The following is a 24739-nucleotide window of genomic DNA, read 5'->3' on the forward strand; positions in this document are numbered from 1 at the left end:
ATGCGCTGCTTTTGCACCGCTCCTCACTCCTATCCGTTAGATGGCAGTAATGCACAAGATTTTTCTTTTTTGTTGCCTTATTCTTTACGTCATTTTACTGCGACTGATTGCTAAACAACTCGAAAAAATGTCACTGTTTCCAGCCTTTGCAGAAGAAGCTCGCAATGACAAGTCTGAAGATTCTTCCAATGGTAATAATCCCTCATATTCAACAGGTTACCTAGTGGACAGCGAACCTTAATTTTTGGGGTTGTGAATGTCATATCATGTTCAGATGTGAATGAAATAGAGACACATAGTCGTGCTAGTAGTGAGGGTTGGTAAGTTCAGCTTTGTTTTAATTGAGCAGATCGTTAACGCTACGAGTATATCAACGAATAGAGGAGGGAGTTGTCACATGCGTAAACTAGACATACGACTCAAGACAGAGTTTTAAGCAAGTCCCAAGTTCCACAAACAAAAAAAAAACAATTTGCTCCCTAAAGTAACACTTGTTTGTTGTTTTACTTCCTTTATTAGATTTGAACTGGCTGAGCAATAAGAGTTTTCAGACCAGCGATGCCCTGTCCCTTCATAATCGTTTCTTAGAGAAGAAAAGTGAGGACCTACACAAAGACTCAAGGTAACAAAAAAGGAACTGTATCGTTTTAAGGTAAATAAAATGGTTAGATTGTAATTACCTGTGTGTACACGAATTACTTTTGTGTTATGTTGTAAATTGTAAATATGTTGTAAATTGCATCCAATTCTATTGAACAAAATAAAGCCAAATATAAAGTAAGCCCCCTCTTCACCAACCCACACACCCCAGAACAATGTGTTGAATCACTATTACAAAGTTTCAGGCAGGATGATTTGGACGATGATTGGATTTTTGTTTCTGACTTACCTTGTTGCATTATATTCAGTAGAGACATAAAAGATGAGGACATTGTGCCACCCAAGAAGAAAAAGAAGCATGAAAAGCATGCGAAACAAAAGAAAAAACACAAAGAAAAACTTAAAACGTCGACAGAAAGCAGTGGATCAGACTCTGAACCAATCTTTCCAAGTGATTTGAAGCGTAAACAAGAAACAAACAGGTATGTAACGACTAAGTGTGGTTGCACAGTTTTTATTACATCCTACCAGTTTAAATCCAGTCATCTATGTACACTACTGATCTCTGATTTGTTTGTTCATGGTTTGGATGTCTTTGTGACTAGACTACAGGCTGCTCCAATAACAAGTTCTTTCTCATGGTTGGATGACATTCAGTCTTCCACAGCGCGACCATTCTGTGTCGACACTAAATCTGATGCGTCCAACTGGACGTACAAATCTCTATACAGAGGAGATGTGGCAAGGTAATGTACACACAAAGTGGGGAAGGTATTTTTGCCTTTTGAACTGTAGGACCTATTTGTAATTGCAGGTTATTTAGATTTTTTTGATCAAATTGGTTGGGAAGCTCTACCGTCCACACTACAATTTGTAAGCGACCGGATGGTTGTTTTGTGAGAATGTCAGTGAAATATTTGGGGACATCCACAAAGTAGTAAGAAATGGTGGTTTGTTTTCCTTCATAATAATCCCATGAAAGCAGTTGTTAGCATCTAAAGTTGTGCCTCTGCTTCACCATCTTCACAACATAGATGTGGGGGTGATGAAATTGTTGCTCTGTTATGCACCAAAGGTGCATTTTGCAAAAATGTTTCAAACCACCCCCTATGTAGCAAGACTAAAACAAGTTGGATATGATAAAATCTATAGATCTCTACGACAGAACATCCACAATGTGATTTATTTTTTTAAACTGTGTTTTTGCAGGTATAGAAGGAAAGGCATCTCATCACTGGGTCTGGATCCTCGCAGACAAGAAGTAAGCTGGGAGGACGGTAATAAGAAACATAAAGCGGGGAAAAAGAAAAAAGAAGCAGACAGATACTTTTCTACCATAAGTCGTCAGTTGCTCAGGTCTCAGCAACCTCTCCTAACATTACCAAGAGTTTGTGAAAGCAGTGATGTCACCAATTCCAAGGTCTTTCTTCCACTGGAAGATGTTGAGGGCGAGAAGAAAGGCGAGACAGGTAAGAAAATCAGCTACATTGAAAAATATCACATTTACAAAATGACTAGTTTCAATGAATACTTAATTTATAGCATCTTTGTACTGTTTTTGTTGTTGTTGTTCTTTTTTTGTTAAACCAGGTTAATAAAACTTATTTAACTGCTTGTTTTGTTGTCGAAATTCATTTTGTTTATTTATTATATTGCGTGTGCTCCATTTTCAATAATTTTTCATCCGCCATCTTTTATTTTATTCTGTATTAATTTCTCTTACTTTTGCATGCATTGTTGTGTAGTTGCTCCAGGTGGACGAGACCAAATGTCATCGGTGAATCCCCTTGGCGTGTATGACTCCACCACTGCCCTCTGGCTGCAGGGGAAGGGAACGCAGGAACAGGCAGCTCACCTTGACAACCGCAACTTGGAGACAAGACAAGAAGCTGCGGTTTTGACCGGCCAGACTGAAGAGTTCAACAGGAAATTGAGAGAGCAACCAGAGGACATCGAGCTTTGGTTGAAATTCATTCGATTTCAAGTAGGGAGACTCACAAAATACAGCATGTCAAGATACATATTCAATGATTCTCAAAGTTATTTTAAATAGCGCAGGCATTGGGCTTAATCCTCATAGCTCTATAATTAGCAGTTCTGGAGACCCCAAAAATGTCTGTGAAAGAGATCAAATCATTCTTAACACTTTGATTAGTCAATAATTTGGAAAAAAAATAACACTATCACGTGTGGACTGACCATCGCATAGATTCTCGAAAAACATGATACTCACCAAAATTTTAAATATAAGATTTTTTGGAGAGCTTCAGCTGAACTGACATATGTTCTTGCTTTGCTATATTTATAATGAGGGTTAATTTTTAATGGGGGGAGGTGGGGGTTACTTTCAAAAACTGAGCAAAGTGCAGGTGCATCGACAATAACATTTATTTAAGAGAGTTATTTGAAGCCATACTCTTTATTAAGAAATGGCCCCCAAAAACTTTTTGAGAATTTTCTGTACCTGTATAAACCTCTTAATAGTTTCCTTGAGATTTTAAAATAATTTCTGCTCATTCTCATTGATGTTTACATCTGTTTGCATTCCTGTTTTATGCACTTGAAGGCATAAAGGTTTTATTTCCCCTATTTTAAATTCAACCCCTAATATTTGAAAGCACAAACATACAATAATTTAAGTTGTGGAATCTCATGTATTCATATAAAGACCTTCTCAATAATTAATTATATTAATTATTAAGAATTATTTAATTCCACTAATATTTGAAAGCATAAACATATAATATTTTAAGTTATGGCATCTCCTGTATTCATATAATGATCTTCTCAATAATTAAGCTTTTGATTATTTCAGAGGCTTGACCCATTAATTTCATACCTTGTTGGTCCTGCTTTAGGATGAGTTGAGTGCAACAGTATTTGGAGGTGAGGAAGAGCAACAAGGCAAAGAGTCACTTGAGCGTCGGAAGTCTTCATACAAAGCCGTGTTGGAGAAAAAGCTGAGCATTGCTGAGCGGGCTGTGGCTACTAACCCCAGCTGTGTCGCTCTGCAGCGGGAAAGGCTCAGAATCTGCCAAGAGCTTTGGGAACCATCAGCACTGGCAAAAGAATGGAAGAGACTGGTTGGTTCACGGTCATGACCTTGCAATATTATTTACTTTCCACCTGACGACATCAATCAATAAGGCTGTTTTGTTTATTTCTGTATTCATTTTCATTTTTAGGTATTTCTACATCCCAATAGTGGCCCTCTGTGGAGGGAGTATCTTCTCTTTACTCAGAGCTATTTCAGCAACTTCAGTGTCTCAAAGGTGAACACTGCTTATGGCAAGTGTCTCAGCATGCTCAGCGCTGTGCGGGATGGCAGCATGGTGTCCCACCCAGCCCTGCCCGGGATTGAAGAGGATATGCTCGGTAACAGATGTTGTTGTGTACATTTTGGAAATTACTCTACCAGTCACAATTAATGACATATTTTAAAACGTTTCCATATATAAGGCACAGCGGATTATAAGGCGCACCCTCAATTAATGACATATTTTAAAACCTTTTCAATCACAATATAATAATACTCAAAGCGATAACAATAATAACTCAAATAATAACTCTAAACTCTCAATAGCATAATAACTCAGTCAATATGACCAACCTTGTTCAACTGTAAACACACAAAAGAAACAGGTAACGCTTACTCTATCGGTTCAGTCCCCATCTACGAATCCCAATCTCAATATTGATTCATATATAAGGCGCACTTGATTATAAGGCGCACCATCAGCTTTTTTTTTTTTTTTTTAAATAAGGCTTTTAGTTGCGCCTTATAGTGCGGAAAATACGGTACTGTACTTGTTTTACTTGACCGCTCTTAATTTATATAAATAAAATGAAATTTAGATTTAAAGAGTTCTTATGTAAACAATTTTTTCTATTGTACATTTCTTTTCTACAATGACAGTTTTAAATTTCAAACTTAAATAAAATCAAATATAGAGAATGTGGTTTATGATACTGTATATCTTTTTATTATACGTTTTGATAATATGATGATAGTTTGAAATATATATTTAGTAACACAATTTAAGATATATAATTAAAGATACATTTTTCAATATCATACAGAGCTATTAGTTCCATCTTTTTATTTTTACAATTATTTCCTTTATACTGTTTTTCAGAATTGTGCCACCTTGTGCCAAAAGAAACTGTAAATGTTTTTGACATGATTTTGATAATGGTCCAGGGGTTATGTGGCACATGTTTATTATTTATATTCATGAATGAATGCACCAAACACATCCCCGGAGCTGAATCTGTCTTGCCTGCGTGCCCCCATCAAATCCACAAAATTTCTGTTCGATTACCCGTGTGTACTTCCACCTTAAAATACATCTGCTTTTAGGCGGTCTAAAATTTGGTCACAAATTTGCAAGATGCACAGTGGTGCGCCAGTCTACAAAATTAATGCCCATAGACTCTATGTTTCTATGTGCCAAATGTACATAGATTACTATAGAGTATGAACTGTTACCTCCATGAGTTTTAAGGCGCTTATTGGGTCTCATTCACTAATAGATACATAGACATGGTCATATTTACATCACAGATATCCTAAAGGGGTTTTTAAATTGTGGAAAGAAATTCTTAGTGTATATCTCCTTGAAATAAATGAAAGACTCTGTATTGCCTGTGGATGTGACCTTGAATGGTTGTGTGTTTCTCTGTCAGCCTTGTGATCGGCTGCTCATGTCATTATTTGTCTTCTGCACTCATCGAAATCATTGATCTATTAACCTTTGTCGTTTTTCAGATATCTTCACCAAGCAGTGTCATTTCCTCCGTCAGTCCGGACACTCAGAGAAGGCTTTCTCTCTCTTTCAAGCCATGATGGACTTTACATTTTTCAAGCCTGACAATGTACAAAAACTGCCCACCAAGCAACAGGTAAACACACCAATAACACACACATGTTAGGTTTGAAATTCTAAATAATAATTAACTAATTGTCTGTTATAATATAGAGTGTTAAGGTTAATATACAGCTCAGTTTAGCATGCTGTAAGTAATAACACCGTGTAACGGTGTTGCCTCCATTCGATCACCAGAATGCTCACTGGTTGAGTTGAACACTGGCTGGATAGTAATTAACACTAAAATCTTCGGCTACTGTTTACTCATTCTGCTCTTTTTTGTTGCTACAGTTACATTTCATGCAGGATTTCTTTTTCTTTGTATTGGGGTGCCATTCTGATCCCTTCAGCCATGCCACAATGGCCCATGTATATTACACATGCCAGAATGAGCATCTGCCTTCATTGTATTGGCCCTATTTACATGCAGCGCGCGAGTCGAGCACGAAGCATAGTCTAAATGTGTACATGGGTGGAGTTTTCTCTCTTTTTCACATATCTTCATAGACTTTGCGTATTGTAGAATTGGGCATAACAGGGCTAACCCTAACCCTTTGCACTTTTGTACACTGTGTTTGAAACAAGATGAGTATCGGCCAATCTTAGCGCTATCCCTCATTTGCAGCTAAAAAAAAAAATCAGGCTATGTAAAGCGCAAAAGAGGTTTTAAGCTGTAGAAGTGGAAATTCCTAGCAATTGGAGACCAGTTTGAAACCATAATCATGCAACCCACCCAATTGTTGTGCCAGGTAGTCAAAGTGAGAGTCCTATTGACAAAATCATCCATCCTTCCATACAAGATTATAATTTCTACAGTAATTCAACAGGATCAACTGTGCGTCACGCCAAACTAGATTTGCACCAGAACGAAAATTAAGATGCACCTGAAAATTAAGACACCAAGCCCAGTCCAGTCTCTGTTCCAAATACAAGTTATTGGTGTGTCAGGGGTCTGGGAACCCTATGTGCACTGGTATGCCTTGATTGGCACAATATCGCCCAACCACGGTTGACTACACTTGCCATGGCACCAAAATGACGACGTGCACTTTTTTCACTGAGCGCATGACCTTTAGTCGACCAAAGCAGGTTCTTATGCGTGATGTGTGCAGGCTGAATTCTTCGAGCCATTCTGGGATAGTGGAGAGGCAAGAGTTGGGGAGCCAGATGCCAGAGGTTGGAAAGCATGGATGGTCCAACAGGAACGGGGAGGATGGGTACAGCCCTGTGCAGGTAAATGTAACACATACCATCTCGTGAGGGGAAAAAGCTCTTCAGAGGTTGGCTGCAATTCATATAGGAGTAACGTTTTACGTATTGTGTCTGAGTGTCTTTGTTTGCCCTCAGAAGAAGAAGAGGAAGAAGAGGACGAAGAGGAGGAGGTGAAGGATCGTAGCCAGCCTCGTTGGACGGTGTGGCTGGATGTGGAGTCATCTCGTGAAGCTGCACATTGGTTGCCTTGGAGACCTGAAAAAGCCAAGGGCCAATCAGATGATGACTGTGAGGACCCAGAGAGACAGGTGGACTTAATTATTAAATTGCACTGCTGTAATCTTTTGTGATTGCATTCTCAAAGTACAACTGTGTCAATTTTATGTGTCTGTCTTTATCTGAAGGTGCTGTTTGATGATATTGGCCCGTCACTAATTTGCCTGTCCTCGCCAGAGCTCCAACTCCGCCTCCTCCTCCATTTTCTGTCGTTTCTGGGACTGCCTGTGGACCCTGTGTTATCTGCTAGCTTGTGTCATCCTGGCCTGCTGTTGGAGGACCTTTCTCTGCTCACACATGGTCAATATACTTTAGTTCATGGGCAAAATACATTAGCATTTTCCGAAAGACAACTAAATCTAACCCTCTGCAACTTATTTTAGGTAGTGACCTTCGATATCCTCTGACTTTTCACAACCTGCATAGCCCCGGGTTCTACTCTGTAGGTCACATGACCACACTCCAGGGCACCAGGAAATGGGCAGGGCTTGGAAAGCAAGGCGAGAAGTTTGTCAACTTAATGTTCAACATGCTACAACCCGTTCTTTCATCTCAACAACAAGCTGTCCTATCACTCAGCCGGATGCAGTATGAGAAACTCAAGGTACTGGCTTTTATTTTGTAAACCTTTTGACATTTCAGTCAGACGACAGACATTGTTTCATAGCTCTATGCGTGTTTCAGGTGGTTCGTTGCTTGCATGGCAACAAAAAACGTCTTCGCTCTCAGAGCAAAATCAGCAAACGGATTGTTAAATCACTGCTCAAAGAACCGGAGAGCCGCTCATCTCTGGCAATGTGGCGGGAGTTCGGCCACTTTGAGTGGATGCTCGGAAATTTCGAAGACGCCCGGAAAGTGTTTTCTACAGCTACAGCTTTGGGGGAAGGCAAAGGGCTGTGTAACCCCTTCCTGTGTGAGATGTGTCTGCTGTGGGCTCAACTCGAGGTAGAGAATGCAGCAAGTGGGCCTGAAGGGGTGCTCAACGATGGAGGTGCACCTGCGGCTGTATATGTGCTCACCAGACTTGCAGAGGGGAAGGTCTTATCGCCTTATTCGTCATCACAGCCCGTCTCTCCAGTTGCCATCTTGAAGGCTAGGAAGTCTTATGAACAAGCCCTGACTGCAACTTTGTCAGCATTTGATCAAAATTTCTCCAATCCTGAAGCCAATCAAAAAAGTAAGGCAGTACTGGCAGAAGTAATATGAAATATCAGTCAAATTTAGTGATGATCAAGAAATGGTATTATTGTGTGAGTAACGCCATTATTCCATGAACAGATCTTGAAGGCGTGCAAGAAGAGAAGCTGAGGCTGAGAGGGCTGGTGGGCTGCTACGCTCTATTCCAGTATCTCACTATGGGCATCAAAGCTGCAAGCTCAGTCTACAGCCAGACCAGAGAGCAGATAGACACGCTGCACCGCACACTAACATCTGACAAGCACGCTCGTGGTGATGCTGACCACACTGACAGTAACCTGTTGGTTAGCAAGTTAGCTTCTGAGTGTCAGATGGTGGCAGTGCAACAGGCGTCGTTGCTCAAGTACCACATGAGCGTTAGTGTTTTTCCCCTGGCGACACTGAGAGATACACTCACGTCTGCTCTGTCAAGGTGGCCTAGCAGTGCCTCTCTCTGGAGCATATATGTACAGGTAAAAGCAGAATCTTTTTCCTTATTAAATTCAAAACATGAATACACGCACATGCAAATTCTCTGACTTTCACCTGGAACCTGCTTTAGGTGGAAAATCGTTATCATAGTGCTGGCCGGGCACGTCGCTTTTTTCATGCTGTAACAAGGGACAACAGAAATGTTGTGCCACGCCTCTTTGCTATTGTTGCTGAACAACAAAGGAAGCAGCTGGTGGATGCAGCACAGAGGTAGGATCGTACGCAGGGTAATATTCCTCTGCCAGTTTCTAAAACATATTCTGTAAAATGCCCAATTTATTATGAAAATTATTTAAATAATGCATTATTTATCCATTGCCTATCAAATATTTATGGCAAACACAGGTCCTGCTCCAAAAGTGCCGCCTTGAGTGTCCTGCCAGAAACTGGTCTCAGCAACCGTATCTGTGGACTGTTCGAAAGCGCCATAGGATTGGAGATGGGTGCCCACTGTCCTTTACTTTGGAGGATGTATATTCACTACTTGGTAAGATGACAAGAAAAAGGCCACTTAAGTGAATTGGCCAAATAAACGGGGGGCCAGGACAGGCGGTTAGACTAGTGGTTAGCATGTTTGAAGTTTGGATTTGATTCATCGAGTCTAAAGCTCCTCAACCTTGTGTGGGGATTTTCCAGATAATCTGGTTTCCTCTCACATCCCCCCAGGATATGCATGTTAGGTCCATTGAAGCTTTTAAATTGGCCATATGTCTAAATGTGACGTTGAATTGTCTTGTATCTCTATTTACTCTACGATCCAGGGTGTATCACATGACCCCAAATGAGGACAAGTAGTAAAGCAAATGAATGGATGGACCCTAGTTGATTTCATTTAATATTCTAGGACTGGTAGAGATCGGGGTTTTATGAAAATTAAGACTCATAAACATATCATTTAGCAACCGTGGGTTACTTTTTTGAGCAATACATGGGTTCGGCTTTCTTTAACGCCTATTCCATTGGCCAACCGTACATAATGGATGAACCCCTCCGTTGTCCGTCACCTTATGGTGGTGGAGGGGTTTGCATGTCCCAAGGACCCTGTGTGTTCCAATTATAGAAGGATCATGCTCCTCAGTCTCCCCGCTAAGGTTTATTCAGATGAGGGTCTGTTGTGAAATTGAATCTCGGATTCAGGAGGAGGAGTGTGGTTTTCATCATGGCCGTGCAACTGTGTACCAGCTCCTCACTCTTTGGAGGATCCTTGAAGGCGCAGGGGAGTTTGCCCAATCAGTTTATATGTGTTTTGTGAAATTCAGGTAGGTGTTCGACCGTGTCTCTCTGTGAGTTCTGTGGGGGTGCTTCGGTAGTACGGGGTACAGAACCCCCTGATATAGGCGGTTTGGTCCCTGTACCACCACTGTCAGAGTTTGGTCCGCCAATATAGGCTGACCTTTGTCACCGATTCTCTTCATTACCTTCATTACCTTTGGTTTCTCCATTGCATCTCTGCTTTTGCCAGATGATGTGGTGCTTTTGACTTCTTCAGGCCATGATCCCAAACCCTAACTGAAGCAGCATGCAACCAAGTGTGAAGCGGTTCAGATGAAATTCATTTCCTCAGAATCTGAGACCATTGTCCTCAGTCAGAAAAGGGTGGAGCTCCCACTCTGGGTCGAGGATGAGGTCCTCCCTCATGTGGAGGAGTTTAAATATCTCAGAGTCTTGTTGAGTGACGGCCGGATGGAGCAGGAAATCGACTGGTGGATTGGTACAGCGTCTGCTGTGATTCAGTCTCTGTACCAGTCTGTCATGGTAAAGAAGGAGCTGAGCCCAAAGGCGAAGCTCTCGGTTGATCTACGTTCTTCCCCTCGCCTATGGTCACGAGCTGTAGGTTGTGACCGAAAGGAAGAAATCCTGGGTACAAGCGGCCAAAATGGGTTTTCTCTGCAGGATGTCGTCCGAGCTCTTTAGAGATAGGGTGAAGGGCTCAGGCGAGACCCTGCTCCTCCGCAGTAAGTGGAGTCAGTTGAGGTGGCTCGGGCTTCTGCTTAGAACACCTCCCTTAGTAAAGTGTTCTGGGCATGTCCCACTGGAAGGAGATGACCCATGACACGGTAAAGCAGGGGTCACCAACTCCGGTCCTCGAGGGCACCTATCCAGCATTTTTTCAGTGTAACCCTCCTCCACTGCACCTGATTCATAGGATGTGCTCATCAAGAAGCTCTGCAGGAGCACCAAAATGATCATGATAATTTGCATCAGGTGCAGTGGAGGAGGGTTACACTGAAAAAATGCTGGATAGGTGCCCTCGAGGACCGGAGTTGGTGACCCCTGCGGTAAAGAGACTATATCACAAGGCTGGCCTAGGAACGCTCGGGTGGCCCCCTGATGAGCTGGACTAAGTGGCTTGGGAGAGGGAAACCCAGGCTTCACACTGCTGAAGCTGCTGCCCGCCGGGACCCAACCCTAGATGAGCAATGGATGGATGGATAATAGATGAATGGAAGTTGCAAACTTAGTGAGCAAACTAAAATGTGTATTGTATGTAAAATTGTGTGTATTTGTAGGTGTCAGAACGAAAGATGGATAAAGCCAAGGGGCTCTTCTACAAAGCCTTACAGAATATTCCTTGGGTTAAGGTATGCCACAAGCTTAGCAGCATCACCTGTCTTCTTAATGGATACAATAAAGGCAGTTGAACCAGTGGGCATTAATCCATTGAAAAAAAAATGTGTTTTACCAGGGATTGTACATGGATGCGGTGCAGCTGTTTCCTGAGCATTTACAAGAGTTTGTGGACCTGATGACGGAGAAAGAGCTGCGAGTCCGGTTACCATTAGAAGAACTAGACATACTGCTGGAGGACTGAAACAAACTCACACACAAAATTGTAATTACGTATGTCGGCAGTAGAAAGGCATTGCAGTGGTTTCTCAAAATATAAGAGAATGTTTTTAACATTTGAATTGAAGAGAGGAGAAAATCTTACAAAGACGAACCCACCCCAAAACTAAGTATGTATCATTTAGTTTGTAATTTGCATATGAGCTTTTGACATTTTTATTTATTACATGATTGTCTTTCTGAGGTTACTCTTAGAACGCTACATGTAATTTTCTTTTATGTTGTTTCTCTGGATTAGACACAAATGTGCACATATTGTGTGGACTAATTGAAAAATAATCTCTACAGTCTACAGTACCAAATGTAGTTAACTATGAAAAAAGTATTCCGTCTGCACAGGAAGCACTCGTTGAGTGAAAGGCAAGATTACTTGCTTGGTTTCATTTAAAGGCATGAAGAATCCACGTTTGTGTTTTTGTATTATACTTTTATAAACAAGTTTGGAAATACTGTACTTGGAAGTTGACTTTAGGTGCATTTAAGATCACTCACACGATAATACGTTTCAAATATCTATACCACATAAATACTCATCACGCCAAAAAGCAGTGATTTAGACTAATTTTAGAGCGTGCGCATATTGCAGCGGGTATGTGGAAATATTTGATTTTTAATTTGACACACCACAATCAAAAGAGCCACATGTCAACTTAAGTTGCACTGTCAGGGATTTCTTTTTTTTTTTTTTTTTAACTGGGGTTAAAGAGGATAACGTGTAAGATTTAAACCATGTTTCATTACGGACAGCAGGAGGTGCTGCATTTACCATTGTCCGTAGCTATAACAAACATGGCCCCCTCCCGAGAAGTGCCACCCCCCCATGTAATATAATTTAATGATAACTAGACCTATGCTTATACTTAAAACATACTGTTGGTCATTAAGATCACATTATTTTGCAAGTTTTTGAAATTTACAATCATTTAATTTATTCCTTTTGAATGAAAAACGGTCTAAATTTTACACATGTGCCTTTAACTACATTGTCACAACACAGCACGTTCATCACACCTGTGGTCAGCTTCAGGGTTTTTCAAGGTTCCTGGATGATAAGAGAATAAAAATAAAACCCGGCAATAATGTGAATTTGCTCAGCGTAAAAAAAAAAAAAAAAGTTAGGTGTTCTTGTTAATCACAGCAGCGACTTCAGTGTGTGTGCGAAGAGGAAGAAAGTACAGTGTGGAAGAATATGTTGAGTGTGGAGGTGTGATTCGCCTCCTTTTCCCGCCTCCCTTTCCCGCCTCCACACCACGGGCTTCGTGAGCACAAGTCGATTCCATTCCTTCACCGCCACTATCGCTAGCAGACTTCCACGCACAAGTGCAACACTCATGGTGAGTACTTCGAAGGAACTTTACAATTGTGAAAACGAGCTGCGTAAATGGCAGTCAGCCTACCTCCGAGGTAAGACGTGAATATGAATGTATGTACGTCTATAGCGAGACACGTTCGTGCCTGTGTCGCCGTCCACAGGTGGAAAGCTTACCTGCATATTCTTTCGCTCCTGTCAGCTCCCGACCGCCCGCCATTCATTTCAAATAACGCGTCCAACAATACACGAAGTTTTAAAAATCATTGTGATTTTTTTAAGTTTACTTTTGAATGACATTTACATTGTCCCACATCACATTTCTCATCATTTTTTTTTATCGAAGTTGAACTTAAAAATTCCAGAGACAGTTTAAGTGTATATTATACTGCAGAGCTATGTTTTTCAGTAGTTGTTTGATTTTTGTTGTTGCTGTAAAGCAGACTTAGGTCGACTACAGTGGCTTCCACTACACACCACTGAGCTCTTAAAGTTTGCTTGGAACCGCGTGTAACCCTACTTTAAATGGGAACATGCAAACTAAGACATTGCAGTCGCGATAACGACCCCGTGTGCATTCAGTTGAAGTTATCTGTTAAATGTACTGTACATCGGCGCGATCCCATTTGGAGTTTTCTTCAGAAAACGCTGTTCAGAATGTTTAAACACGCCTAATTGATCAAAGTAACTCCCCAAAACCGGTTTGGTTAAAACGGCAGACAGCATGCAGATCCCGGCAAAGCCTCCTCAAAACCAGTTAGACAAGTGTGGCATAACTACTTCAACTGGACTGAACGTGTGTGTCCTCTATCAACTGGACTGATTTTGATGTATGAATAAACCTTTCATTAATGTGACGTGCCGTAAATCTAAGACATAAATAGACACTGAAATGCAAGAACTGCTGACATTTTTCCCTGTTTCAACTTGTATTTCTGGCAATTTTGTCAACATACTGGATTGTTAAAATCTAAACTTTTTCATTTTAATTATCCATGGTTAGACAAATATTTTGATGAGCCTAGTATAATCTGTATATTTTTTGTTTTATCTTTTTACTATGCTGGAAAAAGTGATTGTTTGTCAGTTCAAACTGAATGGCTGAATGCTTGCGTTTGTCTGCTTCCATAATGAACACTTATTTGAAACAAAGATCCCAATGTTCTACATAATAGTTTTTTTTTTATTGTATTTTATAAATACATCCTTTTTTATCTTCCCTGTACTGCAGTGCCTCTCAAATAGTGAGGCGGAGGGGCGCTAGTTGATTTGGGGGATGGGGGGTGGGTGGGGGTGACCTCAGGCAAAAGACTTTGTTTTTTTTCATGTGAAGCGAAATTGCAATAAGGTAAGAATTTTTTTCGTGAAGGTTTTAAGTTACAAGCACTTTGATGCACCTGGTTGTTTTTTTCAGTTTTAGACTTAGCTGTAACCGGTATAAATGCTGTAAAAAATAATTAACAGTTATTGAAAGTTGTGGCTTTTTTCTTTTGTAAATGTTAAAAAGGACACGGTTTAGGTATACTTATACAATTTTTATAGTTAATAATCTTAATTATGGTCAGCGCATCAAGTGGGGTGAGGGTGCGAAAAGATTTCTCTTTCCTGGGGGGGTTTGGCAAAATATATTAGAAGCACTACTATAATGCTTTACTTTGCACTGGTCTACTTTGCACTGGTGTAATGCTTTCCCTCTGAGGATCAATAAAGGATAGTCTTAAAATGTTGCAAAAACCTTTGATGCTCGACCTTTGTTTGAAAAATATATTTGACATTCCTGTCATATTGTATGTACATGAAGGTACAGTATAATACAACAAATATGAAGTAAAACTGCTTACTCAAATCAACTGTATAGTTGAGATTTCGTAAGTGGTGCACATGCATGATGAAAATTTCATGTATGTGTCATATTTGATTATGCCAATTCAGATTTGCATTCTGTTATTACTGCTGTCAGGCCAGCCTTTCATTCAAAAGTCAGTCAAGCCAGCTCCACAACTATTGGTTCCTCGGGCCCAAAAAATAAAAACTCAAAATAGCAGCAATAATACGGCTCACTTGAATTTACGGTACTGTATGTTTAAGCAAACACATTGATATAAGACTCATTTAATAACTTGATCTATTAATTAGGAGAGTATTGTTTAGTTCGCTTGAAAATCAAACTTTTGTTGAGCCGAAGTTACTATTTTACAAAACTAGAACGCCCAAAAAACAAAATAGTTTTACAGCCTGATATTTTAAGTATTTTTTTTTCTATATAATTGTGCTTTATGTATGCAACTGAAATTTTTATATGTTTTTCAGAATTATATTGGTTAAAAACATTGGTAATTATCAATATTGACTTGAATGAAATCCTTACAATTTAGTGTGAAACATTTTTCAGCCATATCATTGTTGTGTTATGAATGTTTATAAAGATCCGGAATATTTGAATTTTGTACTTGTGTTGAATTTTATCAGAGGTTTAGTATTATTTGTTGAAATAAAATATATGTCTTTAAAAGAGTCAGAAGCTGGAGGCAGCCACTATTATGTCTTGTTTGCAAGCAACACAATGCATACAAATCGTACATAGTGTGGCAAAAACGTACAGGTTTTTTGTTTAGCAGTAACAAGTCAAAGCATGCTTTGACTCCATATTGCCAAACTGCCAAACAAACAAAAACAAAATTAAAATCTGTGAAACTTGTTTTCAAGAATATGTGTAATTATTTTTCTTGAAAAATTTCAAGGTCACGTGATTCAGAAAGTCAATTTCTAGGTCCATATTTTGATCAAAGGGTCTGGTTACTAAATAATGTAGCAATCTTCTACATGATTGACGATCTGAAATCCTTGGTGGATTCCCTTTCCAACAATACATCATTTGTGAAGATTGACCCAGTACTGTATTTCCTTTTTGCAGCAAATGTCAAAATTTGATGAGCAGTATTTCCCAAATACATTCTCTGATTGACCTTTCCTTTTTTTTATTTTTTTTTATGGAGTGGGCATGGAATGACCCTTGAGTGTTTGTTGGAGATGCTGGATAGTGGTCCTCGACTGTAACATATTGTTTTCTGGACTTCCCATGTTTTGCATCAAAAGCCTGCAGTCAAGGGTAGTACAAAATGCAGCAGCAAGACTCTTGACAAGGACAAGAACATTTGATCGTATTACCCTGATACTAGCCAACCTACATTGGCCTCCAGTATACCTGAGCAGCGATTTTATGGTGTTGTTAATCACTTATAAAATTAGTATCACCGTATGTTCTGTTCCAACAACTTCGGTCACAAAATGCGGCTTTGTTAATGACCCTGCGGGTTAAAAAGAAGTCCGCCGAATTCTGGGCTTTTTCCATTGTTGCAGAAGTGCTCTGGAATGCCCTACCAATTTCCCGGTAGAAATTTTGAAATCCCGTCTAAAAACACGTGTCTATACTCAAGCATTTAGTTAATGGGTCTGCCTGAATGCAGCTTTCTTCTCCGTGCCGCCTTCTCCCGGTTTGGAGAGGAGGCTAGATGGTGAGAGACCAATCGAATGCTGTCATGCAGAACTGCGCCGATCGACGGATGTGGGATTTTTTTAGGATGAACCCACTAGGCCAGACTGCGAGGAGGATCTTACCCGATCTTCTGCCGTCAAGGCATCTTTGCACTGGACACTAACTGTTATCTAGTGAAACCTGTTGAGTCTGGAATGGGGCTCCTCCCACATACAGTCCCTTCTGAAGGTTTCTCATTTTCCCCAGATGGGGTTTTTGAGTTTTTCCTTCCTCTTCTGGACACTTTTTTCAGGTGATAACGTTGTGTATTTGTGATGTTCTTTAAGATTTCTTTTTCCCCTTTGAAGCCCTTTAAGACTGTGGTGATTCGGGAATATACAAATAAACTTGACTGGACACGAGGCCAAAGTTGGACATCCCTGCCTTGACAATCTTTTTAAGATGCCAACAGTCAAGAAAAAACACTACTCTTGTTCGCTTGCATTCCCAATGTGTGTGCGCTTCAAAATAAAAGCAGGCGTGTTTGTTTTGACCTCATAAAAGCTGCGAGGGCTTCTGGCACTAGTTTACTCAGATTTGCTGCAAGTCAGATTCCTGAGGTCAGTGGATCGACGATGCGCTTTTTCTGGCCCCATATGGACGGCGGTGTCGTGTGCCCACTCGTGTTGAGTTTTCTTCCGGCGCGGTCATTATTTGTGTCCGGGAGCTCCGATTACCCGCCAACCGATCCTCTCCAGGAGATGCAACTGTAGCTGTCAATGCGTGGCGCTCATCACCTGCGACGGCGCGCAGCCGGTTCAAACGGAGGCCGAGGCTTTCACTATTCCGCCAGCTCGTCAGACTGTCAAAGTTTGTCAGGCAAACGCAGGTCGGATGCAGACCAGGCAAGACAGCGTCCGTTCATTTCCACGAGGATAGAAACAAGCGCGTGGCGTATAGATGCACACTTTTCAGGGGACCGATGGCTATAGAAGTGAAGGACCAACCTCTCTAAAGGATTGCAGCAAACCCGTTGGCCTCGGCTCCCTTTTTGCCAGCTCCAAATGCTGCCCAAAAAAGTCACTCTTTACCCGATAGGGGATGAGTTAGTGAGCCTGTCGTCGCTCTACGACCTCTTGGATGAGCAACAGCACTTTTACTTGCAACTCCTCCAGCAGCAGGAGAGAAACTACAGGGCCTTCCTCCAGATGCTCATGGAGTGCTCGTCCAACCGTGTGGACGCTCTGGTCCGAGAAATGCAGGACACCAGGAGCGACCTGCGGGCCGCCAAAGCGGAGCTCGTCGAGGTCAAAAAGCAGCTGGCGCAGTCCAACAAACGGGCGGAGTGCCTGGCCCAGAGCTTGGTGGTAGTGCGAGGAACGCTGGATGGCCTGAGCCTCAAAAGTGGAGGCGTGGCTCACAAGCAGCACAAAGGAGGAGGCCGCTTACGACAAAGTGGCCTTGGCAAAAAACAAAGCGAACCCAAAGCGTTGAAGCTGGTGACCGACCTCACCGATATCCATTTTGAGGGACTAAAGGTTGTGCCCGCTGTCTTTTTTTGGAAATCGTGTTTTCTTTTTTTTTTGTTTGTTTGCTGTCATGTGAAAAAAAAAACAAACACACGAGGTCTTTCTTTTAGCAAAGGAACGGCAAAAATACTGTCGTACACAGAGCATCTAGTCATCCGTGTCAAAGTAAAAGTGCAAAATGCAGCCGTCTGCTGTCATGTCAAGTCATGTGGCTGTGTTGGTCCACGTGGCGGATGAAAGCTTTTACCACCAAGCGCTCTTGCAGAGCAAATTAATGGCAAATTAAATAAACCCATCAAATGTTTGCCTTTTCAAATTTCAAATTGCTGTTTTCCAAGGCGTTGTCTTGCCAATTAGCCTTCTCGAACCAAACCATGTAGTTATGTGGCTTCAAAGTAGTTCCTCCTAACAGCTAGTACATGTAGTGAAGCAGAATGATTCGTTATTGAAGGATAATTATGTATCCCGTGTTTTTGTTGTTGTTGTAGGCTGACCAACTAACAGAGGAGCAAATTGCTGGTAAGAAAACACTCAATTCTTTTGTATGCATCAGGGTTGTATGAGGTAACAAAAACAAAATCATTTCAAATTGAGAACAAAACAATCCTTTCATGAAGTATGATCTTTATAAACTAACTAAAATGCATACTATTTTTATAAAACAAACTAAATTTTGAAAAAAATCTGATTTTTTTTTTTTTGCCAAGTAATATTAACCAATATATTATGATAAGTAATATAAGTAATATTAAATGATCTTTCTGAGTTGATTTGAACATTTATTACAATACTGCAGTTCGTCACTCCAGAGGAAAAAAGGTCAAAAAGCCATTTTGGAACAGTTTTTTTTTAACAGTACTACTAAAAATAATCAGATATATTTAAAAAAGGGATCGGCGAGGCAGTTTTTAGAATGGCCGCCCCGCAGTGGCCGGACCCGAGTTCAAATCCAGCTGGCTCCGGCCTACCTGTGTGGAGTTTGCATGTTGTCCCCTAGCCTGCATGGGTTCTCTCCGGGCCCTCCGCCTTAGTCCCACACTCCAAAAACATGCATGGCAAGTGTATTGGACATACTAAATTGTCCTTAGGTGTGAATGGTTGTTTTTCTCTGTTTGCCCTGCAGTTGGCTGGCAACCAGTTCAGGGTGTCCCTCTTCCATAGATTAGTTGCCAAACACAATCTATCACACGTATAAATATGTATCTATATATACCACTGGGATTCATTCTCCCACCAAGAAATACCACTGGGACTACATATCCCATAGACCGAGATACTTGTAGAAAAAATGTGCCAAAGAAGTGAAAATGATCACCAAACGCTTAAGATAGAATAGTAATCAGTGTAATCTATGGTGACACACATCTAGCACATATCAATTTATTTCCACAGTACTGGATTTTTGGCATTTTTGGAAACGCCGTGGGACGCATTGTCCCAACGGGAGTGAAAGGGTTTAAAATCATGACTCAAAGCAAAACTAATTGAGGTTTAAAAGCCAAGGCTTCCCTAAGGCTGCTCCACACAGATGAGCTTTTTGATGAAACGTTTGATTGTCTTGCGCACAGAGTTCAAGGAGGCCTTCTCCTTGTTCGACAAGGACGGCGATGGCACCATCACCACAAAGGAGCTGGGCACTGTCATGAGGTCGCTGGGTCAGAACCCGACCGAGGCCGAACTCCAGGATATGATCAACGAGGTGGATGCCGACGGTACGACGCCTCCCGTTTCTGCGTTTGCGCCGGCCTTTTTCCCAACTGCGGATCTCATGCAAAGTCATCCACCTAGGCAACGGGACGATCGACTTCCCTGAGTTCTTGACCATGATGGCCAGGAAGATGAAGGACACCGACAGCGAAGAAGAGATCAGAGAGGCGTTTCGGGTCTTTGACAAGGCAAGTGCGTCTTTGTCTCCGTCGCTGTCTTCCTCAGGTCATGAGTGCGTGCGTGTGTACGTTTTGTTGGATAGGACGGCAATGGCTACATCAGCGCCGCGGAGCTGCGTCACGTGATGACCAATCTGGGCGAGAAGCTAACGGATGAGGAAGTGGACGAGATGATCAGCGAAGCAGACAAGGACGGAGACGGGCAGGTCAACTACGAAGGTGCGTTTTGCCCCCCTGTCTCCCATTCACCATTTGGCAAGTACAGTATCTCATGTTGGGCATTGTTTTTGTGTGTCCCCAGAATTTGTTTCGATGATGAGTAGCAAATGAGGCCGACGCACAGAGACAAAAAAATCAGTCAGATGTTTCACTTACCTCTTCCTGCAAAAATCTACTAATTTACCCTTAAAAAATGTATAGCAACTTGAAAACAAATGTCACAACATGTCAAATCTGTCCACGCTGCAACCAGCTTTGAAATTTGAAACCGATGCGTGAACCGGCTCGTAATCCCGCCCCCATCGGCGAGCTGCTCGATTAGACGCCAGCCTGTCAGCCGTCGAGGCCCGTCCGCTTCCGTCAACTCGACGGCGTTACCTTGCCTTTATTGGGACTTTCTGTTAACTTTGTGTTCGTCATGCATATGCAGCTTTCCACACGGGAGGAGTTGGGCCGCATGCACATGAGTCATGCGCATGAGAAAGAATTCAGGTGCAGTTCTGGTTCTGGCCTGTCAGGATAGCTGTTTACACGTCCTCGGGGCTTTTCCAGGTGTGTGATTTTTGGGTGCGGCCTCGTTGTGTTGCTGGAAATTAATCTGGAATCGCCACAGACGCAACATGCCGGGCACTTTTTATTGGCTCTGTTGTATCTCTGTATAGGGGACCTTTTGTTTCACTTTAATGAGCAGCAGGCTGGTGCTGTGCAGCATTTCTCTTTTAAGGTGTATGAGTATGAATGCGTGCGTGCGTGCGTGCGTGCGTGCCTGTGTATGTGCGCGTGTGGCAGTGAGGCCCGGTCCAGTCCAACTGTGTTCTGCTGATATCAGTTGATCTGCATTCCAAGTTATACATGCTAATCTTTACGTTGTTTTTTTTTTTTTTTTTTCCAATAAAAGACTATCAGGTTGACACTTCCTTTTTGTGCCTTTGTGTTCATGTGTTGTGACGTCATCTGCTAGCTTGCAAATTATGCAAAAACAAAACGTCTGCATTCATGTTTCAGTGTCCCACAATATATTTGAACATTTTTCCATCCAAGAGTATTTCAGCATTGGACCATTTTCTATTACTTCTTGGTTTATATCAATGTATTGCCCAGCCCTAACTACACTTTATAGATTTTCTCAGTATTTGGGGGACCGTTGAATCAGTTCTCCATATTTTCTTATGCATTTTAATAGAAAAATGTCCCAAGAAATACGGCATCAATCTTGGGTCACAGTTTTTTCCTGCTGATCAGTTGTGCTTCATGAAAACCACTACATGTTGCACTTTGCATTTAAGTTGAGACAACACACACACTCTTGGAAAAGCACAATCAAATTATTAGCCACATAATAATCAATATACACCAGTAATGACATTCTACCAATTTAAAATGCATTATATACTTAGTGTTGCTAGGTAAAATATATAATGATTGTACTTTTTTATTCTAGTTAAAGAAAATACATTTTAAATGTGGTTGTGATGGCCAGGTCATGACCGCAAGGAGGAAATGACAGTGATGATATCTGAGAATTGAGAAGGGATACGTGTGTATGGTTGACACTGGTGGACAAAAGCTGTCAGTACTGTATAATCCTCACATAAGAGACACAAAGGCGGACACACACGCTGCCACTTGAGATACACTCCTGTGTGTGCACCCACAGTTAAGAACAGGTGCTGCAATTCAAAACGCATTCAACATATCAAAAACACTCAAAACATTGATTTTATTATCATCAGCTCAGTCTTTCATCGACAGCATAAAGGAAACACGGAGCCAATTTGCAAATTCGTACACATTCCTCTTGCATCATCTCAGTAACATGCTCGGTGAAGAAAATAGAATCATAATTTACTTTCTAAAATAAGAGTAATACATATGGCACAAAAAATATACAACCATTACACCTTAAAGTTGTCGTAAAACCAAAATCTGATCTATACTTATCAAGTCCAGTCTTTGCCTTGACAGTGCACACTACAAAAACATAGACAGTGACCTCCAAAACATTTTTTCTTGGTTTTGTTTTGCCAGTTTCAACAAGTAGTTTGACAAATATGGTGCACATAACAATTTTAGAAACTGAGTTGTTTGGTGCTCCCCACCCCCCAAAAAAGAGCAAAGACTCACCTATAGTGTTGCCAATGTTATATTGTGGCTGTATTGAGTAACTTCTTCGACAATTCGAGCAAGTACAGTAACACAACGACGACGAAAAACAAATAGCGCCAAAATTAACTATGATCCTCATGTTTTGTGAATGTAGATAGTAATTTGCAGTGACGCTTGCACCCGAGATGCAATATGCTTGGAACACAAATTCGCAGTGACAATTGAATTGAATTTTCAGCACACGTGCGCACCCCTGTTGAATTCTACCGTTTCGGAACACCAGATCTCCTAAATGCTTATTGTGTGTCCAACTGGTGATGTGAAACTAGTGTTGATACTTGTTAGCTTAGCTACGAACAGGCGAGGCTGGTTACTAGGGGCAAAAGCCTCACGTAGCGCTCCGACACGTTTGAAACTTGGCAAACAGGTGCGACTACCTTATTGGCTTTCAGAAACAAAAATCTCAATGGAAACCAGCACGACAACATACAAGGGATATTTTCATCAAATCACTTGGAAATGGGCGCACACGCTTGAAAATTTTAATGTGCAGTAATTCTTCGACTTAAAATTTTAATGGGTTCCAAGTCTAAAAATAGCTGTATTTCAAAAATTCCTTTCCCTCTAAAATGAATGGAAATGCCAATAATACATTAGAGGCCCCCGATCCACACACAATTAATCTATTTCTTTCAAATTAATATAATGGTATTCTGCAGCACTGACAATTAAACAGACTGTAATAAAATCAAGAGTTTTAGCATGATTTATTGTTGTAATTTATTGGTCCTCCCTTTTGGTGTGAGAGCCATGGCCACCAGGAGGAAATATACAAACAGAAGAAATATACGAAGTTGTCAGCCGTAACTAAATTGCAACGTGTTTTGTTCACAGGAGCTAAACGTATGCCTGCAAGCACGGTAATATGGTCTCTCTCCAAATAAGTGACGCTTGAAGAGTTTTTAGTAATGTAACATCAATGCTTGTTAAATTTGTACCTCTTTTGCGCTTTTAAATCTGTTAGCATTAGGCTAGCAAATCTTCGCAAAGTGCAATTACACTATTTGTTTTCACTTCAATTACGACTGAAGCAAGTCCTTGACCTTATATTTTTGGAAAAGAATGAATTTCCACCGCTTACTCATAAGCAAAATGTCACTGGCATCATGTCATCTCGTGCTACATTATTTTTTTGTACAGAACTCAAGAAAAAAAAGGCTTATATCTTGTCACTTGTATACGAAGGGAACATTGTATTTACATAGGAATACCACAACAAAATGTTTGTGTAAATGCAAACCTGCGTTTTGGCATTTATGCCACTTCATGATGACCAACTGCATGAAAATGTGTGTGTGTGTGTGAATTATTCAAATGTTTTGCTGTCATGCGCCAACTATTTGAAGTGGAGAACATGAATGATGCAAACACTAGTTCTTCTTCATGTCAAGAGTGCAAATACACCGAAAACATACCACAAACACACATAGCAAAACAGCATCACCAAGAGGTGTTGGTGGGGTGGTTACAGCAAAGCCTTGTGGGAAGGCAGACTTGGTCGTTTCACCATAACTCGAGTGTGTGCGTGCGTGTGTGTCATGCAGGCATGCTGCGCGTTTGGCAGGTTTGTTGCAGGTCCATTTTTGCATTGCAGTCCGCTAGCGTGTGCGCATGTGTCTCACAATGCTCTAGGAATTATGGTGAAAGGAAGGATGGGGCTGCTGGCCTCCAACTCCAAAGCGGTAAGGAAACACTCGGTGGCAGCCGAGGAGTTCCCTTGGGCCTGCAACACCTCGCCGAGGCTGTTCCATACGTCATGAGCCGTGCTGTGCACAAATAGAGAAATGTTAAGAGAGATACAACACGATCTGAGGTACCTCAAAATTGACCTTTAACGTCTTATTCCGTCAATGGTAGAGAATGAGTTTATATCTGTTTTACAGTTTTTCCTTCCACAAAATATATGTCTCCATTATACTTCATGCCATCAGTATCATAATGTGAAAGCAACGCAGTGCCGAAGGAACTGTTGAAGTGACTTGAGGAGCTTCGTTTTGATAGGAGAAATCCTTTATTGACATCTAGTAGCATTTGTTGACTGTCATGGGTGAATAGCAAGACTTTTCTGGACACTGGCGCACATATACCCACCTATTGACCTGCACTGCATCCCTTAGAACTTTTTCCGACAGACTGTAGCGCTGCAGCTGATGGAGGATAAGACCCTGAAGATACAAAAGACGGACATTTGCATACTTTCTAACATCAGCAATTTCAATTATGTTTTCCCCTGCCTTTGTAGCTAACACATCCCCAAAACATCAGTGATCCACCTCCATATTTTACAGCAGGACTGCTGTACGTCTCACCGTAGGCACTGAACAATCCTCTCCAAAAGTGACTTAGGGTTTGTCGAAACTTTTTTTTGTGGTGATCCAGTTTCTGCACAAGTTTGTAAGCAACAGCAAGAGTGCTTGAGAGCACTCCTGCTTCTGAACGTGCCACACCCCAGCAAGCTTGTGATCTAGTCTTTAATTAGACACCCTCAGGTTTTGTCTTCGACCCAACAACCAACCTGGCATCCGATCCATGGTTGCATCTCTTTACGACATTTTGAAGAGGTAACCACGGTATCAAGACGCCGACTGACAGCTGCTGTTGTATCTGTTACTCTAAGTAAGCAGAGTATTTCTGAATGGACTCTAAAGTGGCTTTAGGGTACATCAACAATGAAGCGCCTCGAT

The 24739-nt window shown here is 41.3% G+C and overlaps 3 protein-coding genes across 6 annotated transcripts in view; 2 read left to right on the forward strand and 1 right to left on the reverse strand.

Annotated features, from left to right (window-relative positions):
• The first annotated feature begins 115 nt into the window (after nucleotides 1-115).
• On the forward strand, nucleotides 116-11925 carry nrde2 (NRDE-2, necessary for RNA interference, domain containing). Of its 2 annotated transcripts, none has more exons than XM_088432342.1 (19): nucleotides 116-191; nucleotides 520-622; nucleotides 909-1082; nucleotides 1206-1346; nucleotides 1810-2069; nucleotides 2346-2584; nucleotides 3459-3683; nucleotides 3786-3975; nucleotides 5369-5502; nucleotides 6581-6701; nucleotides 6816-6988; nucleotides 7085-7256; nucleotides 7340-7560; nucleotides 7641-8133; nucleotides 8235-8605; nucleotides 8695-8834; nucleotides 8970-9111; nucleotides 11135-11206; nucleotides 11311-11925. In XM_088432342.1, the coding sequence occupies exons 1-19, from the start codon at nucleotides 128-130 to the stop codon at nucleotides 11434-11436; spliced, it is 3561 nt and encodes a 1186-aa protein (XP_088288468.1). In that variant the 5' UTR covers nucleotides 116-127; the 3' UTR covers nucleotides 11437-11925. The 2 variants fall into 2 exon arrangements, with proteins under 2 accessions (XP_088288468.1, XP_088288469.1); XM_088432343.1 differs by having other exon boundaries at nucleotides 912-1082.
• A 750-nt stretch (nucleotides 11926-12675) lies between these two features.
• Nucleotides 12676-20805, forward strand: LOC148413184 (calmodulin). The gene is made up of 6 exons (XM_088432995.1): nucleotides 12676-12805; nucleotides 18273-18303; nucleotides 19353-19496; nucleotides 19573-19679; nucleotides 19754-19889; nucleotides 19972-20805. The coding sequence occupies exons 1-6, from the start codon at nucleotides 12803-12805 to the stop codon at nucleotides 19998-20000; spliced, it is 450 nt and encodes a 149-aa protein (XP_088289121.1). The 5' UTR covers nucleotides 12676-12802; the 3' UTR covers nucleotides 20001-20805.
• Nucleotides 20806-21590: 785 nt separating this feature from the next.
• Nucleotides 21591-24739, reverse strand: part of ttc7b (tetratricopeptide repeat domain 7B) — a 21710-nt gene continuing 18561 nt past the window's right edge. For all 3 annotated transcript variants that reach the window (XM_088433408.1, XM_088433407.1, XM_088433409.1), the window contains 2 exons: nucleotides 24147-24220; nucleotides 21591-23821 (listed from right to left, as the gene is read on the reverse strand). In XM_088433408.1, coding sequence (XP_088289534.1) covers nucleotides 23674-23821; nucleotides 24147-24220 — 222 coding nt within the window. In that variant the 3' untranslated portion in view covers nucleotides 21591-23673. The remainder of the gene's footprint in view (nucleotides 23822-24146; nucleotides 24221-24739) is intronic.

This window comes from Hippichthys cyanospilos, chromosome 14 (genome assembly GCF_059441005.1).
Source record: "Hippichthys cyanospilos isolate Australia breed blue-spotted pipefish chromosome 14, RoL_Hcya_1.0, whole genome shotgun sequence".
In the NCBI taxonomy this organism is placed as follows: domain Eukaryota; kingdom Metazoa; phylum Chordata; class Actinopteri; order Syngnathiformes; family Syngnathidae; genus Hippichthys; species Hippichthys cyanospilos.